The 21,344-nt window shown below is 51.7% G+C and overlaps 5 protein-coding genes and 1 long non-coding RNA gene across 15 annotated transcripts in view; 4 read left to right on the top strand and 2 right to left on the bottom strand.

The window, feature by feature from the left end:
* Positions 1–546: 546 nt before the first annotated feature.
* On the bottom strand, positions 547–3,671 carry LOC130525327 (uncharacterized). Its single transcript, XR_008950460.1, has 3 exons — positions 3,445–3,671; positions 2,110–2,294; positions 547–1,937 (listed from the first exon to the last, which is right to left on the bottom strand). It is a non-coding gene; the product is annotated as an uncharacterized LOC130525327 (long non-coding RNA).
* Positions 3,672–3,846: 175 nt separating this feature from the next.
* si:ch211-221j21.3 (uncharacterized) lies at positions 3,847–7,296 on the top strand. 2 transcript variants are annotated; one of them, XM_057031954.1, is made up of 4 exons: positions 3,847–4,149; positions 4,293–4,498; positions 4,592–4,651; positions 6,548–7,296. In XM_057031954.1, the coding sequence occupies exons 1-4, from the start codon at positions 4,087–4,089 to the stop codon at positions 6,726–6,728; spliced, it is 510 nt and encodes a 169-aa protein (XP_056887934.1). In that variant the 5' UTR covers positions 3,847–4,086; the 3' UTR covers positions 6,729–7,296. The 2 variants fall into 2 exon arrangements, with proteins under 2 accessions (XP_056887934.1, XP_056887942.1); XM_057031962.1 differs by having other exon boundaries at positions 3,852–4,149; positions 4,293–4,388.
* rpp30 (ribonuclease P/MRP 30 subunit) lies at positions 7,292–10,547 on the bottom strand. Its single transcript, XM_057031940.1, has 12 exons — positions 10,413–10,547; positions 10,174–10,232; positions 10,059–10,106; positions 9,899–9,964; positions 9,737–9,808; positions 9,582–9,671; positions 8,315–8,431; positions 8,010–8,039; positions 7,910–7,947; positions 7,749–7,828; positions 7,595–7,681; positions 7,292–7,417 (listed from the first exon to the last, which is right to left on the bottom strand). Exons 1-12 carry the CDS (start codon positions 10,492–10,494, stop codon positions 7,371–7,373), a joined length of 816 nt encoding a protein of 271 aa, XP_056887920.1. The 5' UTR covers positions 10,495–10,547; the 3' UTR covers positions 7,292–7,370.
* Positions 10,493–14,088, top strand: nudt13 (nudix (nucleoside diphosphate linked moiety X)-type motif 13). 8 transcript variants are annotated; one of them, XM_057031921.1, is made up of 10 exons: positions 10,689–10,740; positions 10,858–10,923; positions 11,025–11,160; positions 11,229–11,371; positions 11,540–11,647; positions 11,716–11,822; positions 11,908–12,033; positions 12,120–12,231; positions 12,303–12,457; positions 12,525–14,088. In XM_057031921.1, exons 3-10 carry the CDS (start codon positions 11,072–11,074, stop codon positions 12,717–12,719), a joined length of 1,035 nt encoding a protein of 344 aa, XP_056887901.1. In that variant the 5' UTR covers positions 10,689–10,740; positions 10,858–10,923; positions 11,025–11,071; the 3' UTR covers positions 12,720–14,088. The 8 variants fall into 8 exon arrangements, with proteins under 8 accessions (XP_056887857.1, XP_056887849.1, XP_056887866.1 ...); XM_057031877.1 differs by lacking the exons at positions 10,689–10,740; positions 10,858–10,923 and adding an exon at positions 10,493–10,611 and having other exon boundaries at positions 11,020–11,160; XM_057031869.1 differs by lacking the exons at positions 10,689–10,740; positions 10,858–10,923 and adding an exon at positions 10,493–10,616.
* A 222-nt stretch (positions 14,089–14,310) lies between these two features.
* On the top strand, positions 14,311–16,733 carry si:ch211-207i20.2 (uncharacterized protein LOC568537 homolog). Of its 2 annotated transcripts, none has more exons than XM_057031856.1 (5): positions 14,311–14,629; positions 14,805–14,946; positions 15,063–15,121; positions 15,210–15,312; positions 15,677–16,733. In XM_057031856.1, the coding sequence occupies exons 1-5, from the start codon at positions 14,495–14,497 to the stop codon at positions 16,657–16,659; spliced, it is 1,422 nt and encodes a 473-aa protein (XP_056887836.1). In that variant the 5' UTR covers positions 14,311–14,494; the 3' UTR covers positions 16,660–16,733. The 2 variants fall into 2 exon arrangements, with proteins under 2 accessions (XP_056887836.1, XP_056887825.1); XM_057031845.1 differs by having other exon boundaries at positions 14,312–14,629; positions 15,195–15,312.
* Positions 16,734–17,290: 557 nt separating this feature from the next.
* Positions 17,291–21,344, top strand: part of noc3l (NOC3-like DNA replication regulator) — a 10,275-nt gene continuing 6,221 nt past the window's right edge. Inside the window, exons 1-13 of the mRNA XM_057031829.1 lie at positions 17,291–17,473; positions 17,834–18,038; positions 18,141–18,264; positions 18,345–18,499; positions 18,752–18,811; positions 19,605–19,735; positions 19,817–19,978; positions 20,061–20,154; positions 20,220–20,395; positions 20,469–20,597; positions 20,711–20,842; positions 20,976–21,056; positions 21,198–21,298. Coding sequence (XP_056887809.1) covers positions 17,465–17,473; positions 17,834–18,038; positions 18,141–18,264; positions 18,345–18,499; positions 18,752–18,811; positions 19,605–19,735; positions 19,817–19,978; positions 20,061–20,154; positions 20,220–20,395; positions 20,469–20,597; positions 20,711–20,842; positions 20,976–21,056; positions 21,198–21,298 — 1,559 coding nt within the window. The 5' untranslated portion in view covers positions 17,291–17,464. The remainder of the gene's footprint in view (positions 17,474–17,833; positions 18,039–18,140; positions 18,265–18,344; positions 18,500–18,751; positions 18,812–19,604; positions 19,736–19,816; positions 19,979–20,060; positions 20,155–20,219; positions 20,396–20,468; positions 20,598–20,710; positions 20,843–20,975; positions 21,057–21,197; positions 21,299–21,344) is intronic.

The following is a 21,344-nucleotide window of genomic DNA, read 5'->3' as shown; positions in this document are numbered from 1 at the left end:
GTTTTGTACTCTTCATTACTGATCACCACTGATCACTACTGTTCAGTTCTCTTCATTACTGCTCACTACTGGTCACTGCTGTTAGCTGTTGTTCATTAGCATACACTGCTGTTCACTATAGTTTATTACTGCTCACTGCTGATCACTGTCTAGTGTGAAATGGTGCACAGCAGGGGGTTGCACCCAGACAGAGCCCTCAGGATGGCAGTTCAGGTCTAGGCAGTGGGAGAAGGTGCTAAATATCTCGTGTTGGGCCTTGTGACAACAGCGGTGCACCAGTGTGCTGGATGAGCTTTGTTGTTTGTCCAGTTGTTGGTAGAGACTCAGGCTCAGGGCGGTCCAACATCACATGATGACCAGGAGGGTCCTGGAAGTCCTGCAAGTGACCTCCAATGAGCAGGAACCAGTGCACCAGCACACCACATAAATATCAGGGATTCATCACCCAGATCCTGAAGACGCCGCCTGGATGAGAGCTGGATTCCTGACAGCCTTCACCAGCATTAGTGACAATTTATTACTAAATCACAACAGGACTCATCTGGATTATGGTCGAGGATAGTATGGTTTTATTTATTGGAAAGAAGTGTGGATGTTCTGTGGTAGATAGATCAGCTGAACCTGAACCAGATGTTGTTGATGAGGATGATCAGCCCAGATCTCCTGGTTCTGGATCTCTTGATAGGAATCCTACTGTCACTTTAAAGGTCAACATGTGAGTGTGAGTGTGTGTGTGTGTGTGTGTCTGTGTCTGTGTCTGTGTCTGTGTGTGAGAGAGAGAGAGAGAGAGAGAGTCTGTCAGTCAGGTCTTTAGGGTTCCCTTGATGGTATTAATGACATCCATAAAATGAAAAATGGAGAATTTGTGTGTGTGTGTGTGTGTGTGTGAGAGAGGAGCTTTTGTCCAGAGGCTGGTCAGTTTTGCCTCTTTAATGACTCCTCCCACCTTAATGAGCTAACGAGGTAATAAGAAGAGCTCATTAAAGCAGATGTTTGATCAGGTGTGTGTGTGTGTGTGTGTGTGTGTGGTGTGTGTGTGTGTGTGTGTGTGCTGGGGGTCAATCATATTTCACGTTTTAAGAGGAACCAGCAACAGAGCAGGATTCTCTGAGCCATCAGCCTGTCGGGACACATCAGGTAAAGTGTCCCGTGTCCAGCTGGACGGTGACCCGTCCCTCTGTTGTAGCGACGGTGACCCGTCCCTCTGTTGTAGGGACGGCGACCCGTCCCTCTGTTGTCGGGACGGCGACCCGTCCCTCTGTTGTCGGGACGGCGACCCGTCCCTCTGTTGTCGGGACAGGATGGGATGTTGATGGAGGCCGCTGATGGAGCAGCAGAACCAGGGGAACCTGCTGGTGGTTCCGCTTGCTGAACAACTGCCTGACTGTTAATCTGCTGTAAGACTCGTTAATGACATCACAGGTTATTACCGGGCTCAGATTGAACCCCACCAATCTCTGACAGGACTTAATTAAATGCCCACCTGAGAAAGGGGGGGGGGGGTGGAGGAGATGGTCTCAGACAGGAGCTGTTAGCGGCTAATGTTAGCATGTCTCTAATGGATTGTCTGTGTTGAAATTTTGTTCAGTGGGGTGTGAATGCAGTTGGCATGGCAACCGCTTATCACACATTAGCAAAGGTTCTATGAGGAGAACCAGAACCCAGAACCCAGAACCCAGGTCAGAATAATGTTTATTTAAAACACAACTAAAGTTGCTTGATGGTTCTGTGTGGCTCTCAGACAAGCACCAGGATTTATACACACACACACACACACAGATACACACACGCACATACACACACACACACACACACACAAAAAGAGGATCTCGTGTGCTGCAGTCGGCCTCCTCAATGTTCTCCATCTCCACCCAGATGATCCAACAGAATTCCCTCAGAGGGTTCTAATCTCATCTGTTGGCTGCTCCATCACCAGTCTGTGAGATTAACACACACACACACACACCACACACACACACAACACACACACACACACACACACACACACACAGTAACACCATTAACCACAGAAACACAGATATACACACACAGATGTGCACGTTTAGTTACACATCCACACGCTCACACATTAATACACAGATACACAACCTTCAGTTGTGTTGTCCTCAGCAGGTTTCAAACCCAGTTTGACACCTGTGTGACCTCCCACGCTGCTCCCGTGATCACATGACAGCCTCCCCTCTCATTGGCTCTTTTGTGCTTTGATGTTTCCTGGCTACCTCTGGTCAATGACACTTCAGATAGGTCCTGGAAGGTCCTGGAGAATCCTGGAACTGTCCAGGGACCAGAAACAGATGGAGTTTAAACCCAACAAAGGAAGAGGATGGACACAATCCAGTGTCTGTTTATCAGAGGACACACACACAATCACACATACATGCTCACACACACACACACACACACAGACACAATCACACACATACATGCTCACACACACACACACACAGACACAATCACACACATACATGCTCACACACACACACACACAGACACAATCACACACACATACATGCTCACACACACACACACAGACACAATCACACACATACATGCTCACACACACACTCACACACTCATACACACACACATGCTCACACACACACACACACATGCTCACACACACATACATGCTCACACACACACTCATACACACATACATGCTCACACACACACACACACACTCACACACTCATACACACATACATGCTCACACACACACACACTCATACACACATACATGCTCACACACACACACTCACACACTCATACACACATGGGCAGCGCTGTTAGGTCACGGAGCTGTAGGACACCATCTAACGTCACCCCTCAGCGGTGCCTCAGGAGCTGAGGGGTCCTACCGGGAGTGGAGACAGGACCATGGAGAGGGCCAGGTGAGAGGCCCGGTTCCTGTAAAGTTCCTGGCCCAATATTTACCAAGGATTCCTGCAGTGGAAATGTGACTTCTGCTCATTTCCAAACTTCGTAATATCAAATCTTTCATGAGAACTGACACGTGTGCCTATTTTAGTGTTTTCATGAGTCTCAGGGTCCAGAAATGTTACATTTGGAGAGAAGAATATCAATAAAACACAACAATCAGAATCTGGCCTCGTCGGCTGGTTGGTGTCCATCGATGTGCTTCTCATGATGAATTTGTTCAACTATTTTTATTCACACTCGTTTGTTGCTTGTTGTATTATGTTATTATTATGTATTATATTTTACATATAGGTTTTAAGCTTTTAGTTCCTGATTATGGTCATTGCTATCCTGTAATCTCCTTTAATCTATGCTTTTGACTTGTTAATACGTGCACATTTCCATGTAGACGTGCCCCACGTGTGCGTGCGTGCCTCTGTGCGGGTGTGTGGTACACTGGTGCCACCTAGAGGACCCGGAGTGTACTGCAACAGGCTAAAATACCCTCTCGTGTCAAGTCGCGTTTCCACTTTCTGGAACTTGGTTTCTTTTGGTTCCTTCAACGGTCCGGGTGACTCTTTCCTGGACCTTTATGGACCTGGAGTTCATGTATTTCCCAGTATCCTGTTGGCTGGCTCCCTTCTGACGTCACACTATTTGAATTTTGAGTTTAAACGTCCCGCGTGGATCCTGAACTCTGTCCACGGGTATTTCCGGTCCGAGTTTTCAACCAAATGGACTCAAAATGATCCCGATCCTGACAACTTTTGGCGATGCTACAAACGAGCATTTTATTTTCATCGTGTGATGCTAATTCCATGATTCCATTCTAATGTGTCTTCTGCACGTGCGTTTTTTATATTGGCGCGTGTTCCTTCTGGTTAAGATAGCAGCTAATGTGCTTTTAATCTGAAAACCCGCTGGAGATACAGGAAGTGTTGCAGTTCCAGTCCAGCCCGATGATGTTGTTAATGTGCCCCTGTTGACCGGAGAGACAGAAAGTTGCCCGAATCGGTCGCCGACGGTTCCGATGCGGGTTTAACACCGGCTGGTCGCGTCCCCGCCGCCCGCTTCATGCCCGGCAGATGTGGATAGGAGCTAGCGCAGTTAGCCGTTAGCTTCCTGTTAGCTGTTAGCTGTGCCAGGATGCAGTGTCTGGTGAGGAAGAGACGTCCGGAGCCGCCGCTGGAGCCCTGGAGCTGCTCGGCGGTCAGTGGTGATGAATGTACCCGGCGGGCGTGTCCCTGCGGACCGTTTGACCTTTAAACGAGAGTCCTTATTTAAAATGGGACAGACTCGCAGATGAGATTATTTGGGTCCAGTTTCATTTCCGGGTTGTGTTTTTGTTTCAGAAACGGGTTTGTACCGAAGCAGAGGTCCGCGCACCAGAGTGTCCAATGGACACCTCGCAGCCGTCCACTGGGTCCAGTCAGCAGGACCAGCAGCAGGTGATGGAGCGCACTGGTAGATCAGGAACATGTCGCAGGTCGATGACATCACGGCTCTGTTTGAGGGCAGAACCTCCCTGTTTATGTGGATTTTTGGAGTTCACAAACTGGTACCACAATAACAACCAGCTCCACTCAACAGGTTCCCAGTAATAGAACAACACTACACGTTGCTATGGTAACATGTTAACATGTTGATTCAGGTCAGTGCAGCCCAGCCCAGACCTCCACTTTGCTGTCCCAGATGTCTTGGAGGAGAACCAGTAAGTACCTGACTGGTTCCCATCACACACTATCTGACGACCACCAGCTGTTGCCACAGTTGGTCTAACCCTTGACCCCTAACCCCCTAACCCCCTAACCCTCTAACCCTAACCCTCTCACCCTAACCCTCTACCCTAACCCGCGACCCCCTAACCGAGACCCCGAACCCGCGACCCCGAACCCCCGAACCCGCGACCCCGAACCCCGAACCCCCGACCCCGCGACCCCCCGAACCCGCGACCCCGAACCCGCGACCCCGAACCCGCGAACCCCCGAACCCGCGAACCCCGAACCCCCGAACCCGCGAACCCCGAACCCGCGCCCCGAACCCGCTAACCCGCGAACCCCGACCCCGAACCCCCGAACCCGCGACCCCCTAACCCGCGACCCCGAACCCGCGAACCCCGAACCCCGACCCCGAACCCGCGACCCCGCGAACCCGCGACCCCGAACCCCGAACCCGCGAACCCCCGAACCCGCGACCCCCCGAACCCCCGAACCCGCGAACCCCGAACCCGCGAACCCGCGACCCCGAACCCCGAACCCGCGGACCCGCGACCCCGAACCCGCGAACCGCGACCCCGAACCCCGAACCCGGAACCCGCGACCCCGAACCCCCGAACCCGCGACCCCGAACCCGCGAACCCCCGAACCCGCGAACCCCCCGAACCCGCGACCCCGAACCCCCGAACCCGAGACCGCGAACCCGCGAACCCCGAACCCGCGAACCCCGAACCCGCGACCCCGAACCCCGAACCGCGAACCCCGAACCCGCGAACCCCGAACCGCGAACCCGCGAACCGCGACCCCGAACCCCCGAACCGCGACCCCCCGAACCCCCGACCCGCGAACCCGCGACCCCGAACCGCGAACCCGCGAACCCCGAACCCGAACCCCGAGACCCCGAACCCGCGAACCCCCGAACCCGCGAACCCGGACCCGAACCCGCGAACCCGCGACCCCCGAACCCCCGAACCCGCGAACCCCGAACCCGCGCACCCGAACCCGCGAACCCCGAACCCCGAACCCCGAACCCGCGACCCCGAACCCCGAACCCGCGACCCCGCGACCCCGAACCGCGAACCCCGAACCCGCGACCCCGAACCCGCGAACCCGCGAACCCGCGACCCCGAACCCCCGACCCCGCGACCCCCCGAACCCGCGACCACGAACCCGCGAACCCGGACCCCGAACCCGCGAACCCCCGAACCCGCGACCCCGAACCCGCGAACCCCGAACCCGAACCCCGAACCGCGACCCCCCGAACCCGCGACCCCGAACCCGCGACCCCGAACCCCCGACCCCGAACCCGCGACCCCGCGAACCCGAACCCCCGAACCCGCGAACCCCGAACCCGCGAACCCCGAACCCGCGACCCCGAACCCCCGAACCCGCGACCCCGCGAACCCCGAACCCTCGAACCCTAACCCCCGACCCGCGAACCCCGAACCCGAACCCCCGAACCCGCTACCCCGAACCCTCTAACCCCCTAACCCCTAACCCTCTACCCCGAACCCCCGACCCCTCTAACCCTCTACCCCTAACCCCCTAACCCTCTAACCCCCTAACCCTCTACCCCTAACCCTCTAACCCCCTAACCCTCTCACCCTAACCCTCTACCCCTCTCACCCTAACCCTCTAACCCTCTACCCCTAACCCTCTCACCCTAACCCTCTACCCCTAACCCTCTAACCCTCTAACCCTCTAACCCTAACCCTCTGCTGTCTGGTCCACCCACAAGTGTCCTTTCATCTTCCACGATGACTCAGCGTTTGCCACGATGACTCAGCATCGCTGACAGTCATCATTACTCACCCATTACGCTGCATGTTGCTTTGATGTGTAGCTCATGGTAGGATCAGTAACTGCTGGTCACTGATGATTTGTGTTTTCAGGGTCACATTAACCACATCGTTAACCAGTGAGGAGACCAAAGCAGCGAAGGATGTTGGCATCTGCGACCTCGGACGTCTGGCTGATCGGGTGCCTTTACATTACAGCGCGAGCCCATCCATGCTAACGTTTCTTATTGCTAGCTATCATGAGCTAGTGTGTCCTTTATTAGCAAACAACTGAGGCTAACCTCTGCGTATAGCTAACTTTATTATCTAATTTCATTACCAGAATCATTTCAGCTTTAGTCAAAATGGAAACACTCCAGTATTTGATACATCAACCTGAGACTAAACGTACTTATGCGCCTTAGCAGTGACAACAGAAATCAAACGAGCCAACGAGTGGCCCAAAACTACCCGAAGAAGAAACAAACCGATGAAGAGATGGACTGAATCTGTCCAGATGGAACACAAAGCAGAATAATCAGGCTTTAATGTGGCCGGCTTAGACTCCGCCCACCACCTGACCTGAAGCCCAGACGGGGTCAAAGGTTGTGATCCTTAAGTCACGTCTGCTTTAGGTTTGATTCATGTTATTATGGGATTAGACCTGTTTTTATGAACTGCCAGAAACCTGTTGTAAAGTCCTGGATGGACCTGATGTCTGCTTCCAATCAGCATTCTTCTATTATGATACAGTATTTTGTAGTAATCTAAATGTAAAACATTACAGAGAATTCTATTTTTGATGACACCTGTTTGGGAACAGTATTTGTACTTATTTAGAAATAAAACATGACTCCATTTGGTCCGAGCTCAGTTTCATTCAGCCTCAAAAAGCATAAATACAGATGTGACTTGACTCCTCCCACCCAGCTGTCAATCATTCCTTCAGGTGAGGTCTGGCTCTTTTGGCTGCTGGAGCTTCACCTGTTCCAGCAAGAGGAGCACATGAGTACGATCGTCTTGGCAACGCTGACCTCAGCAAAGGCGGCGGCCGGGTCCGGACCAGAGCGCCACAGTGGGCGTGTGGGCGGAGCCATGGTCAGGCGTTCACCTGTCAGCCGTCATGTTGAGGAAGCGTGAGGACTTCTCTCCCCAACCTACCGTCTCCAGCAGCGGGCGGCGCCTCCTGCTGTCCGCTTGTGTTCGTCTTCACGGTGTAGACGATCCCCGACGCCGTCTTCCTGCTCTCTGATGACATCAGCGACGAGGTCACTCTGTGATCAGGCGCAGTGTGAAGCGCCGGCAGGTGTCTTACCTGCGTGCAGGAGGACGGCTCGACAGGTGGAGGAAACGGCCTCTTTAGCGTCTCCATCAGACAAACCCAACAACAACGCTCTGAGGCAAAGGTGAGGAGAACACACACACTCACACACACACACCTGGGGATGTCACACACCTCCCAGAGCAGAAGGATACAGGTTGATGATGTCATACGGTCCCCTGAGCTCCAGAGGCTGAGGACACACGTTACTGATTAGTCACCTGATCACAGATCAACCGACCCGTGCTGACCCACCTGTTCCGCTTGGCTGGACAGGATCACGTTCTGGAAGACAAACAGGCGAGTAACCACGAGGGTCAGCGAGGGCGCCTGAGCGCCATCCTGAGGCTGTCACACCTGATGTTAGCAGTGCACCTGTGTCACTAGATCATGTGATCACATAACTGATAAAAGTATCTGACTTGAATTCAGGGGGGGGGGCATGGGGGGGGCAGGCAGAGATCATGCAAAACATTTACAACAAGAAGATGTGAAGGGTTCCAGGTTCTCCGGGACATTTAGACTGAAAAAGGAAGTGTGCTGGGACAAACAGGAAGTACCTTTCCTTTGCATGTGTCCATCAGAGCATTAGCATTAGCAATGGTGTAGCGCCTCATAGTGGAGTCTCTGATGGAGGCAGAGTAGGACACCTCAAACACCACGCCTCTGTCCACAGCCTGCACACACACCACACACAGGTCACACACACACACAACACCACACACACACACACAACACACACACACAGGACACACAGGTCACACACGTCACTCACACACACACACACAGGACACACAGGTCACACACGTCACTCACGCACACACACACACACACACAGGTCACACACACACACACACACACACACACACACACACACACACACACACACACACACACACACACCCCTCTAATGATGCATGTTTGTTTGAACTGGAGATGATCTTTATGTGTAAATACAGCATCAGAGTCCCCCCAAAGCCTCTCCAGCAGCTTCCCTCCCATCTCCTCAGCTTCCATCCCTTCTCCTCAGCTTCCATCCCATCTCCTCAGCTTCCATCCATCTCCTCAGCTTCCATCCCATCCCATCTCCTCAGCTTCCATCCCATCTCCTCAGCTTCCATCCCATCCCATCTCCTCAGCTTCCATCCCATCCCATCTCCTCAGCTTCCATCTCATCTCCTCAGCTTCCATCCCATTCCTCAGCTTCCATCCCATCTCCTCAGCTTCCATCCATCTCCTCAGCTTCCATCCCATCTCCTCAGCTTCCATCCCATCTCCTCAGCTTCCATCCCATCCCATCTCCTCAGCTTCCATCCCATCCCATCTCCTCAGCTTCCATCTCATTCCTCAGCTTCCATCCCATCTCCTCAGCTTCCATCCCATCTCCTCAGCTTCCATCCCATCTCCTCAGCTCCCATCTCATCTCCTCAGCTCCCATCCCATCTCCTCAGCTTCCATCCCATCTCCTCAGCTTCCATCCCATCTCCTCAGCTCCCATCCCATCTCCTCAGCTTCCATCCCATCTCCTCAGCTCCCATCCCATCTCCTCAGCTTCCATCCCATCTCCTCAGCTTCCATCCCATCTCCTCAGCTTCCATCCCATCTCCTCAGCTTCCATCTCATCTCCTCATCCATCCCATCTCCTCAGCTCCCATCCCATCTCCTCAGCTCCCATCCATCTCCTCAGCTCCATCCCATCTCCTCAGCTCCCATCCCATCTCCTCAGCTTCCATCCCATCTCCTCAGCTTCCATCTCATCTCCTCAGCTTCCATCCCATCTCCTGCGTGCGAGAGGCTTCCAGGACACCAACACCTGTAGCAACTCACTCCGTTAACGGGGGCTCTCTTGAAGGTGAAGGGAAGTTTCTCCGTCACCGGAATAACGATGATGTCAACATCCAGTGACATGCAGGCAGCCTGGACACAACACACACGTCAGCGCAACACAAGAGCTACACAACAAGTGAGTCGGAGAACCTCACGTGGAAGAGTTTTTCTGTGGTTGGCTGCACGGCAAGAAGGTCAAAACACCGATATTCAGCAGCCGTGGGCCTCTGAACACACACACACACACACACACACAGAGTCACAGGTGCACAGGAGTACCTGGACAGGTAAATGTGGGTTTACTGACAATGACTCACAAAGTGACTCGAGTCTGACATCACAATGGTCAGTCGGTTCAGCACTCTGATTGGGCGAGAGCGACCCTGAAAAGGAAAGACATGGTCGTCGTCGTCGTCGTCATCATCATCATCATCATCATCCTCCTCCTCCTCATCATCATCATCATCATCACCTTACCTGAACCAGCGGCAGGTCATCGATCATTGGTGCAGGCGTAGGGATCTCCTACAAAGAGAGGAGAGCTTTTAATACCCGAGTCTTTGCTCCCTCACCCGCTCTCACCCGATCTCACCTGTTTGCTTTTGGCGGCTGGTTCAAACACGTAATTGATGGCGACTGTAGAGAAACCCACTGAAACACAAAGATCTTTCATCTGCTCATTGACAAAACATTACCAATGGAAGAAGCAAAGTTAGAACAGATGAAACGTTATTTGTATCGGACCCAACTAAAGCACCACCACGAGAGCCGGGGAGCGGCAACAGAGGGGCCGTTTAGGCGGGAAGGAGGCGACCAGACACGGACACTCACGGTTCGCTGCCTTCTCAACAAGGTTCCTCAGGTGGTTCCGATCCGGCGTGGAACACACGCTCAGGTCCATAAACACCGACATGTTACATCTGTCTGCTGCCGCCTGTGCGGAGCCGAATGGCCTGCTGGGATCTGTAGTCCATACTACATCCGGGTCATGGCTGTATTATATCCGGTTTCTGAGTCGCCTCGCGCGCCGGTACGGTCAGTTTGACTTTATTCTTTCTTTCAGGTTTTTTTTTTTAAGTTGCTTTACGGAACAAATTTCCAGAAATATTATAGTGGGTTTTACAACATGTTTTCTCCGATAAAGATTAAACTGCAACAGGTGCGGATAATAAGAGATATATAAAAATATCCGTTTGCACTATATTCTCCCCCACTTTCCAGCAGCTACATTATATTAGGTTACATTTTTAGTAGCTTTCTTATTTTCTGTTTTTAGCTACCGAGTAATACAGTCCAGAGAGTCAATGTCAGAGGGTTGTTCGTGACCTTCTGGAGGAGGATGGTGGTGATTTTTATCCTCACTTTCACCTTTTTCTGGGGTTCCAGACTTTGGTTGTTCAGTTGTCCGTAGTTGGTTCTTTCTTCTCTGTATTGTCAGCACAGATGATCCAGTATCGGACCAGCGGCTCAGCCCGGTTCAGCTGTTCGGAATGATGATGGTCCACCCTGTGAAGTTCCTGCTGTCGGCTGCGAAGCGTCCTCTGACGCGCTGCTGCTCAGCCTTTGTCTCCAGGATCAGGTTCAGTTCTTCACAGGAACACCAGGGAGGAACTTCACGCGTGACTGACTGATTCGTTTGTGCTGCAGGAGTTTAAACAGGCTGAAGGAGGACGATGACGTCTGTGCCGAAGCTCTGCAGCACGCGCAGATTTTCCTCTTCCACCGCCTTTCTCCTCTTCTCCAAAGCTCTGAGCGTGGAACCTTCAGAGCTGTACCACTGATGTACTCAGGTACTGACAGAGTCGAGTAAGGAACCTGGTGGGGAACCCTCAGGCTCAATGGGCCAGGAACCTGCTGTAAACACACAGAGCGTCAACGTTCCCGCTGTAGAACAACCAGATATGGCACAGAAGCCCTGACGGGGACTATGATGACACATGCTCCTCTGTGTGTTTTAGATATTCGAGCCATCCTGGAGAGACTTGGTTCTGACGAAGCCAAGCTGAAGGAGTCGGTTCTGATTGGCTGCTCTGAACAAAACCAGGTTCAGTTCTGTCTGGATGTCGGTAAGCCCTCTTGGGAACTGGTGAACTGGTCTCCGCTGGCATTTCTTGGACTGCGTTTGGTTGTGCAGGAGAACTGGACCAGGTGGCGCTGGAGGAAGCATTGGATGGGACGTTTGTAGACCTGAAGAAAGGCTTCTTTGTTCTGAGGAGGTCAGAGGCTCCTCTGTTGGCCAAGGTGCAACACAAGCTCTGAATTCTGTGTGGTTTTGAGGGACCCAGCAGGACTGAGGAAGGTGGCTAACGGTCATTTAGCCCCGTAGGCTCAGGCGTTGCTGCGCTGGCATCTAACGACTGGATTCTGTTCTGCCACCGGTCGGCCAACCTGCCCAAACCAGGCAGGCAGTCAGAGGGTCGGGGGCGGGGGCGGCACCATCTACTACCCCCAGGTAGGTCTGCTCAGAACCACAGTAAATGGGGGGGGCCCCCAGTGTGAGGGGCCCTACTGAGCACGTTGGTGTCGGGCCTCTTCCAGATGTCTCCGGTCGTGATTGTCCTGGTATCCGATGGAAAACGGTGCCTCTTGGGTCGCCAGCCGTCCTTCCCCCCAGGGATGTACAGCGCACTGGCTGGATTCTGCGAACTGGGTCAGTGCACGTCTCCAGTTCATCCCCTAGCCATGTCGACACACCTGAGTCAAGACCACTCTGTGTTCCAGGTGAGTCTCTGGAGGAGACGGTGAGCAGGGAAGTGGCAGAGGAGGTGGGTCTGGAGGTGCACAACATCTCCTACAGCTCCTCACAGCACTGGCCCTTCCCCCGCAGCTCGTTGATGCTCGGCTGCCATGCGCTGGTTAGCCCCGCCCACTCTCAGGTGGGTGCCAGGAGAGGATTCAGGCCTTTGGAGGGCTATCTACCTGTGATCTTTGTCTGTTATCCAGGTGAATGTTGACCACACCGAACTGGAGGACGCTCGCTGGTTCACCTTCCATGAGATCACCTCTGCCCTTCAGGTGAAGGGTCTGTGGAGCAGAGGCCACGCCCCCCCCCTATGGCTGCCCCCCAAACACGCCATCGCAAACCGCCTCATCACAGAGTGGGCGGAGCTTCAGCGATGCAGCCAGAAGGCGGACTAGTACAAATGGTGTTACCTCATTGGCCTCTCCGGGTCCTGTCTCAGTGATCACTTCTGATCAGTAATCAAGTCTCAGTGATCACGTCTGATCAGAAATCTAGTCCCAGTGATCACTTCTGATCAGTAATCTAGTCTCAGTGATCACTTCTGATCAGTAATCGAGTCTCAGTGATCACTTCTGATCAGTAATCTAGTCCCAGTGATCACTTCTGATCAGTAATCGAGTCTCAGTGATCACTTCTGATCAGTAATCAAGTCCCAGTGATCACGTCTGATCAGTAATCGAGTCCCAGTGATCACGTCTGATCAGTAATCCATTCTCAGTGATCACGTCTGATCAGTAATCCATTCTTAGTGATCACGTCCGATCAGTAATCTAGTCCCAGTGATCACGTCTGATCAGTAATCCATTCTCAGTGATCACGTCTGATCAGCAATCCATTCTTAGTGATCACGTCCGATCAGTAATCCATTCTCAGTGATCACGTCTGATCAGTAATCCAGTCTCAGTGATCACGTCTGATCAGTAATCGAGTCCCAGTGATAACGGCTGATCAGTAATCGAGTCCCAGTGATCACGGCTGATCAGTAATCCAGTCTCAGTGATCACGTCTGATCAGTAATCCATTCTCAGTGATCACGTGCCCTTACCAACCAGTCTGTCGTAGGTCGGGCGGGTGCTGATTAGTCACATCAGAGCTGATGGTTTAACAACTAGAATGAACCAGTTTCAGCCTTTTTTGACTAACAGAACGTTCTTACAACCACTTAACCCTTTATTAATAACAATTCATTTTTATTAATTCAGCCATATAACACATGATTATTTTCTATAAAGTAACGGTTTCATTGCAGATCTAACTACTATTTTAGTGAATCTTTTTTAAAATTCATAACCACCATTGAGTTTCTGCAGCTGTTGCCATGGGTGACCATCGTTTCACAAGCTGAAAACTATTAAAACTATAAAAGAAATTGGCAATAGAAGGCAGAGCCAATAAGAGAACTGGTGATGACAAAGACAGAACTGGGGAGGGTTAGGGTTAAGTTACGGAGGGCATCTTGTAGATCACAATTTTATGCTCCACTGAATGTTATTTTTCATTTTAAACCTTCACATTTTTTTCTGTGAATTTACCCTCTGATAAAAAGAATTTGCCTGTATAAATAATTCCTTACATTTGTTTAATATTCATTTCCCTTTACAAACAAGTGTATCCTTGTTATATCCACAGGGATTTAAAAAAATAGAAGATCCTTGTAGTTGATAGGCCATGATCGATGCTAATGATATCGATGCTAATGATAGCACCAAGTATTGCTTTTAATCAGATGTTACGTCAATGAAATATTAAATCTGAGTACACAAACTCAAGATGTTTTTATTTGAGAATGCAAATAAAATTGCACTGGCGATGACAATAAACCAGAGAGACTTAGTTTTTGAAGCAGTAAAATATTAATTAACTAATTAATTGACGCTAAAGGAACCAATTACGGGGGAAAGATTATTTTGACTGAGTCGTTAACGTTCTCATTCTACTTTTACGTGTTTCCTCTTTGACCCGGAAGACATTGACATTTCACTTCCGGTAACTTCAGCGTTAGTCTCGGTGGTCAGCTATCTAAAAGATCTCTCTGGCGATCTTGTTGATTCTGTGCTGTAATTAGGATTGTTGCATGTTTAAGCTGTTATCGACCAATGCTAGTACCGATGCTCACAGTTAGCCTTCGTTAGCGGCTCTTTAGCTCATACAGCCGATCACCAGTAGCTCCATGGCGGCCCTGCACACCCAGCTGGCCGCCGTCATGGAGGCGATGGTCCACGCTGCTGTAGCCGAGCTGAAGAAGCTGGTGGAGGGGGGCTCTTTTTTCCCGGACAAGCTGCCGTCCGACACATGGGAAACGATGGTGAGGATCGTTCCAGGATGAGCCGCTGTATCTCTGAAACCTGGTGTTCATGAGAATAATCATGTGAAAGTGGAGCGCGTGACTGCTGCTAGTCTGCTGTGTTCCTCTGGTGAAGAGCGGTCACGGTTTAGTCCTGCTGGAGATGATAACCGGGCTTGTCTGATGCCTCCATCAGGTGCAGTTTGCTGCCGTCATGGAGACTCTGGGGAACGAGGCGCTTGGGAAGATGATGAACATTGTAGATGAAGCTGAGCTGGAGTCTGAGAGCAGGAGACCACAGACCAGCTTCCTCAACATTCTCAGAAACGCTTCCATTGGTAGGAGTTTCTGTGCTCACTTCCTAAAAGCTTTAATACGGCAGCACGTCTTCAAACGTCTTCCATAACGACTCTGGAGCCCTGAACACTAACGTCTGTGATTTGGAACCTTCCAGATGTGGAACACTCCTATGGAGCTCGAGCAGAACATTCGGACCGCCCCAGATGTTCTCAGGTGAGCTCTTCATCCCTGCCTCTGCAGCTGTGATGCCTTCGCTGACCTCAGTCACATCTGTGGTGTCTGTCAGGCCAAGCGAGAGGAGGCCAAGCGAGAGGAGGCCATCATCAGCCAGGACAGCCGGTTTGTGGTGGCCGTCTCCATCAAGGATGAAGATGGAAACACTGACCTGGGAGCCATCGCTGAGAGTCAGTTCCAAACCTTTCCTGTTTCAACCTTCCTTCACCATTGATGTTATTGGTGCTCGTATCTTTTTGATTTTCTTGATGGCCTCATCCTTTTCGGGGCCGTGGGGAGGGTGCAGGAGCCCCTCCCAGCTGCATCTGGGCCCCTGGGTGCTCATCACAGGGCTCCATGTGAGCGACCCAACTATTGATCAGTATTTAGATACAGAAATGAGTCCTTTGTTGAAGATGAGATTCTCAAATGTTTCACTTTTCTTTAATCTTCAAAGCCTATTTCTAATTCACCATTTTGAAATCATTTATTTCTTAATTTTCCTGCTGCTGTTCCAGATAATAATGTGTCAAATATGACGTTCTGTTCTGACAGGAGCTCAGGTGGAGACAGACGGACCCGTGACCTCTGACCTGCAGGTCAGCGGCACCGGGCCCGGATTTGTCACATTGGGATACTTTGCATGTGCAGCATGTGGGAAGTTGTTCACAACTGAGAGGAACTTAAAGGCCCATCACAGCATCCACGCCGGGGAGAAGCCTTTTGGCTCGGGCCCAAAGTCGCGTCAGCAGCAGAGCGGCGTGCGGGTGCACGTGGACCGGCGTCCGTACGCCTGTCAGCAGTGTGGAAAGTGTTTCTCCAAGCAGATGCAGCTGAAGACGCACGCCATCATCCACACAGGAGAGAAGCCACACGGCTGTGAGGTGTGCGGCCGCCGCTTCAACCTGCGGCAGAACCTCAAGCGCCACGCCCACACACACACGGGCCAGAAGGTCTTCGTGTGCTGTGTGTGTGGGAAGGGCTTCACCCGCGCCGTCACACTCAAGACACACACGCTGATCCACACGGGCCAGAAACCCTTTCAGTGCGATGAGTGTCCCAAAACCTTCCGGCACGCCGTCAACCTCAAGAACCACTCCAGGATCCACAGCGGCCTGCGACCTTTCAGCTGTGACCTCTGTGGAAAGAGCTTCCGCCAGGCGGTGAACTTGAAAATCCACCAGAGGACCCACACGGGCGAGCGGCCCTTCGGCTGCCAACAGTGCGGTAAAAGCTTCAGCCAGCAGAGCAGCCTGATGTCGCACCGGCGCACGCACTCCCAGGAGCGGCCATTTTCCTGCACCTTCTGCCACAAGACGTTCAACAACGCCAACAGCCTGAAGCTGCACCTGCGCATCCACACAGGTGAGAAGCCGTACGCCTGCGACGTCTGCGCCAAGACCTTCAGCCAGGGCAGCCACCTGAGGACGCACAAGAGGCACGTGCACGCCGGCGGCAAGCAGTTCATCTGTGACCGCTGCGGAAAGACGTATTCGGACCAGCGCAACCTCAAGCTGCACAAGTGCACGTACGCCTGAGCAGGACGCCTTCTGATTGGACGGGCTGGACCGGTGACTCCAGCAACTAAAATTAAATATTTTTAGCACTTTGAGTGATTGGTTGTCATTTTCTCACATCACCAATATTAAATCATATTATATGTGTGTGTGTGTGTGTGTGTGTGTGTGGTGTGTGTGGTGTGTGTGTGTGTGTGTGTGTGTTGTGTGTGTGTGTGTGGTGTGTGTGTGTGTGTGTGTGTGGTGTGTGTGTGTGTGTGAGAGAGAGAGAGAGAGAGAGAGAGAGAGTGAGTGAGAGAGAGTGTGAGAGAGATATTGTCCTCCAGAAATGGAAAATAGACAATTCTCACGCAAATGATTTTGTGACTATAGGTGGGTCACCGGGAAGTTTATAGTGTCAAAGGAACAGCAAAAGTTTTTATTGTAATAAATGTCTGTAATGATGATGTGAAGGAAGGGTTGGCAACACTCGTCTACCATTTTTTTTTTTTTTTAAAATAAGATTCTGAGCTGCGACAGCTGTAAAACCTTAATTCAAACTAAAACAAATTTTCACATGTCAGCATATTTTTGGCTTCAAGAATAGTTTCAGTCAGACTTTAACATTCCGTGGCCCTTTTTCGGGTTCAAAACTTTTGTTTTTAATAGTAAAATAAAAAAGGGTCGTTTGTTTTGTGCACTCTGACCTCCCGTCGGTAGAGGCGCTGTGGTTTCCGGCTGCTGCTGTGACGTACTTCCGGAGGCACCGGTCCTGCGCTTCTGTCTGAACACGCGTGGACAGAAACAGATCCACGCAGGCCGAGAAAAGGGTTCCGAAGCCGCCGCCATGGGTCCGGTGAGTGTCGGGGTGTCTGCGGACAAGTTGAAGTTGTTACTGCGGAACTTTTACCGACTGACTAACCGATAATTATGACTATTAGTGATGATTTGACCTGAACACCCGCAGCCCCCAGGTTCCCTCCAGAATGGTTCATATATCATGCAGAATATTTTGCCATGCTTGGTGTTTAAGTGGGAGACTTGTATTTTAATTTACTCTTTAAAGTACCGACTGTATATATTACATCTGGAGGAATGCGGGTCTTTATTGGAACCGGTTTGTTCTGCTGTTTATCTGGTGATGCTTCAGCTCTGTTGCTTGTGTGTTATGGTTACGTTATTAATTGCTGATTATTTCCTGTTCTTCATCCCAAAGCCACGGTCAAAGAAGCGGCGTCCGACGTTTCGCCGCCTGCTAAAGACAAGTGGCATGAAACTGGAGAACAAGCTGAAGAACCGGCAGCTGAAGCAGCAGAACGTTGCCAAGAAGCAGCGTAAAGAACAGAAGAAGCTGCGCCAAGCAGTGAAGGACGCCCACGGCAGGACGCCACAACCACTGGAGACATACAGGAAACGGCCTGGTGGGGCACTGATGTGTGGCTGGACACGCTGCAGGACTTTCAGCTTTGTGGAGTGAACTTCATGTCCCATGATGCACTGCTCACCTTTGTGTGTTCTCTCAGAGGAAGAAGAGGAGGAAGAGGAGTTTCTGGACAGTCTGCCTACAGACATGGTGGATGAGGATCAAGAACAGATGAGCGCCATGGCTCGTCAGCCGTCCTTCATCACCAGAGACCTGTCGTCATGGTAACAAAGGTCACATATAAATACTGCTTGAAGCTGTTTGGCTGAAGACGCACTGATGCATCCATTTACCGGCGTGTTAGCGGGCCAGTGCATGGAGGGAAGAGGAAGAACCCGGAAGTGGTGCGCAGCTATGAGAAGATTCCCAGGAAGATGGTGCGGACAGAAGAGAAAGAAGTGATCCACCTGCTGCCCATCAAAGATCAGACGGGCATCATCCCTCAGAGCATGGAGCGAGGTACCGTCCTCCACTTCTGATTGATCCAAACGGGAAAATAGCCAAACTAAACTAACATTCAGAGATCTTGATGACCTGAACGAGCACAGACCTTCCTCGTCTTCGTCTGTGGACTCAACCCGGTGGTCAGTAGGCATCATCTCAGGACGGTTCCTCTCTGGAGGCGGAGCCTGAGGCTGCGCTCACTCAGGAGATCAAAGCCTTCTTTTAAACGTGCTCCGTCGTTTGTTACGTGTGTATTTTCTGTTACAGTCATTAACCTGCAGCAGGACGATGAAGATGACGATGAGGAAGAGGAGGAGGTGAGTCCAGGTAGGAATGAGCCTCCGAGCAGAGCTTTGGGGGGGGGGGTTCTGGAGGGGTCGGGAACAGAGTTCTGAACCGGTTCTGAATGGGTTAGGGTTAGGCTGTAGAGGCAGCTGTTTGGGGTCCCGGAGGTGTGGACCAGCGTATCAGGAGACGGCTCGTGGAGGTGTTGTCGAAGGTTGAGTGGTTCTAGTTGGGTTCTCCCAGTGGAGGTCCAACCCGTCCCGATGACCAACGTCAGCTTGGCGATACTAATCCAGAGCAGTTTGCTTTGTAGGCCACATTTAATCTGGTCCTTGATGCATTTTCAAGAACGAGGCTCAGGACCTGGAGCCGTTAGGGGGAGGTTACCGGGTCTGAGCGTTTCTGGTTGCTGGCGACTGACTTCAAATACGACTGAGCGGCGCCGTAGACGGGACCAGCTGGCGTCCAACCACCATTGCCTTCAAACACATCTGATACTAGCTGGTGTCGGGGTCCAATACTGTTCGATACTCTGAATTGGATTGGCACGGCACTGGTTCTAGTTTGGACCAGTAATGATGAGTTTAGGTGTGTCTCAGGAGCTCCGGTGGTCTCCTGATAGGTTGGTGATGAATCCTCAGGTTCAGGAGGAACAGGCCGGTATTAGTAACCAACTAACCAACACCTGCCATAATAATTGGAGGAATGTTCATTTCACATGGATAATTATAGGATAATTAAGAAATGAGTAGTTGGGGCTATAAAATTGGATGGAACATTTTGGTAGAACATTTTGACTGGTAGGAAATAAGGTGTAATGTGTCCTCCTGTGCAGAGGAGGCGCTGCCGAGCTTTGTGTCGCTGACAGCAGAGCAGAGAGAACAGCGCAGAGTCGACAACCTGAGAGAGAAGAAGGAGCAGATCGCCAGCCTGGCATCCGCCGTGGTCTCTGATCCCCACGGCAACGTAAGACACCGCCGCCGTGGCCTTCCTGCTCGTTAGTCCTGCTTCCTTTAGGGTTAGGCTCAGGTTTGTGATGCCTTTCAGATGAAGCGTCTGAAGGAGCTGCGTGGGATGCTGATGGAGCGTGACCCCTGTGTGGCGGTCACCATCAGGAAGCTGGCCATGGTCTCCCTTATGGAGATCTTTAAAGACATTGCCCCCAGCTACAGGATCCGACCTCTGACCTCCGCTGAGGCGGCAGTGAAGGTAACGCGAAGGTCACCTCGCCACCACGCTCACCTTTGCTGATTAGATCGGCCCAAACCATCACTAACGGCTGCTTCTAAAGGTTAAGAAGCAAACTCAGCAGCTCCGTGAGTTTGAAGAAGGTCTCGTTAGCCAGTACAAGTTCTACCTGGAGGACCTGGAGCAGACCATCAAGGGTCGGTAACTATGGCAACAGTCAGGAGGAGGCGGCAGCAGCTGACTGACTGTTTCCTGTGAGCAGACTGGCAGCAGCAGAAGAAGAAGCGTTGCCAGGCGGTCAGCCTGCAGTCCTACTGCAGCCTGGCTGAGGTTGCTGTCCGCTGCCTCTGTGAACTCCTGCTCGCTCTTCCTCACTTCAACTTTCACAACAACATCATCGTCATCCTCGCCCCGCTGATGAACAGCACCGCTCCCAAGGTGAGCAGGGTTCCTGCCGTTGCCAGGGAGACGAAGGTGCCCTCGTGATGCCTTCAGGGTCTGTGCTTTGCAGGTGTCAAGTTTGTGTCGTGACGCATTCAGGAAGCTCTTCCAGCAAGATAAAGTGGGCGGGGCTTCGTTGGCTGCTGTGCGCGTTATCTCTGGGCTCACGAAGAGCAAGAACTACAACGTCCATCCGGAGGTGAACAACATGGTTATTACAGGTTAAATGTCAGGTGACCCGGTGACCCGTTGATGGCGGGTTGTAGTGGTTACGCCCTGACAGATGTGGCGTCCCTGTGGTGTCGTGGTCAGGTCCTGAGGACCCTGCTGAGCCTGAGGATCAAAGAGGTGCAGATGAAAAAGGACCTGGAGGACTCACAACCACAGAAGAAGTTCATGAACAACAAAGACAAGAAGAAGAACCTGTCAAGGATGCAGAGGAAGGTGTGGCTGTTGCTGACCAATCAGAGATGGAGAAGGAGCTCCACCTCACCTCACCTGTGTGTGTGTGTGTGTGTGTGTGTGTGTGTGTGTGTGTGTGTGTGTGTGGTGTGTGTGTGTGTGTGTGTGTGTGTAGTGGAAGAAAGCTGAGGAGAAGTTGGAGAAGGAGCTGCTGGAGGCTGAAGCTTCAGAGAACAAAGACCAGAAGATCAAACTGGTCAGAAAATGAAAAACAGTCTGTTCTTGCTTATTTGTCTGAAACATCTAAAGTTCTCCACCTCTCCTCTCCTCTCCTCTCCTCTCCTCTCCTCTCCTCTCCTCTCCTCTCCTCTACTCCTCCTCTCCTCCTCTTCATCAGCACACAGAGATCTTGAACATCGTCTTCCTCATTTACTTCAGGATCTTAAAAAAGGCTCAGAAGTCCGTTCTTCTCCCTGCTGTACTGGAGGGGCTAGCAAAGTAACACACACGCCTCCACACACACACACACACACACACACACACG

This window comes from Takifugu flavidus, chromosome 1 (assembly GCF_003711565.1).
Source record: "Takifugu flavidus isolate HTHZ2018 chromosome 1, ASM371156v2, whole genome shotgun sequence".
In the NCBI taxonomy this organism is placed as follows: Eukaryota; Metazoa; Chordata; class Actinopteri; order Tetraodontiformes; family Tetraodontidae; genus Takifugu; species Takifugu flavidus.
Note: the sequence above shows the minus strand (reverse complement) of the source record. Positions and strands in the feature narration are given on the sequence as shown.

Bases quoted from the DNA above. Each gene is read 5' to 3' on its own strand.
- rpp30 (XM_057031940.1), bottom strand. From the start codon at position 10,494: ATGTCGGTGTTTATGGACCTGAGCGTGTGTTCCACGCCGGATCGGAAC. The intron at 8,432-9,581 runs GTGAGTTGCTAC...GTGTGTGTGCAG, and splicing joins AGAGAGCCCCCGTTAACGGA to GCTGTGGACAGAGGCGTGGT. The intron at 7,948-8,009 runs GTGGGTCAGCAC...GTGTGTCCTCAG, and splicing joins TGTCCAGCCAAGCGGAACAG to CCTCTGGAGCTCAGGGGACC.
- si:ch211-207i20.2 (XM_057031845.1), top strand. From the start codon at position 14,495: ATGGCGGCCCTGCACACCCAGCTGGCCGCCGTCATGGAGGCGATGGTC. The intron at 15,122-15,194 runs GTGAGCTCTTCA...GGTGTCTGTCAG, and splicing joins ACCGCCCCAGATGTTCTCAG to GCCAAGCGAGAGGAGGCCAA. The intron at 15,313-15,676 runs GTCAGTTCCAAA...CTGTTCTGACAG, and splicing joins CCTGGGAGCCATCGCTGAGA to GAGCTCAGGTGGAGACAGAC.
- si:ch211-221j21.3 (XM_057031954.1), top strand. From the start codon at position 4,087: ATGCAGTGTCTGGTGAGGAAGAGACGTCCGGAGCCGCCGCTGGAGCCC. The intron at 4,150-4,292 runs GTCAGTGGTGAT...TTTTTGTTTCAG, and splicing joins AGCCCTGGAGCTGCTCGGCG to AAACGGGTTTGTACCGAAGC. The intron at 4,652-6,547 runs GTAAGTACCTGA...TTGTGTTTTCAG, and splicing joins GATGTCTTGGAGGAGAACCA to GGTCACATTAACCACATCGT.
- nudt13 (XM_057031877.1), top strand. From the start codon at position 10,493: ATGTTACATCTGTCTGCTGCCGCCTGTGCGGAGCCGAATGGCCTGCTG. The intron at 10,612-11,019 runs GTACGGTCAGTT...CTGTATTGTCAG, and splicing joins CTGAGTCGCCTCGCGCGCCG to CACAGATGATCCAGTATCGG. The intron at 11,161-11,228 runs GTTCAGTTCTTC...TTTGTGCTGCAG, and splicing joins GCCTTTGTCTCCAGGATCAG to GAGTTTAAACAGGCTGAAGG.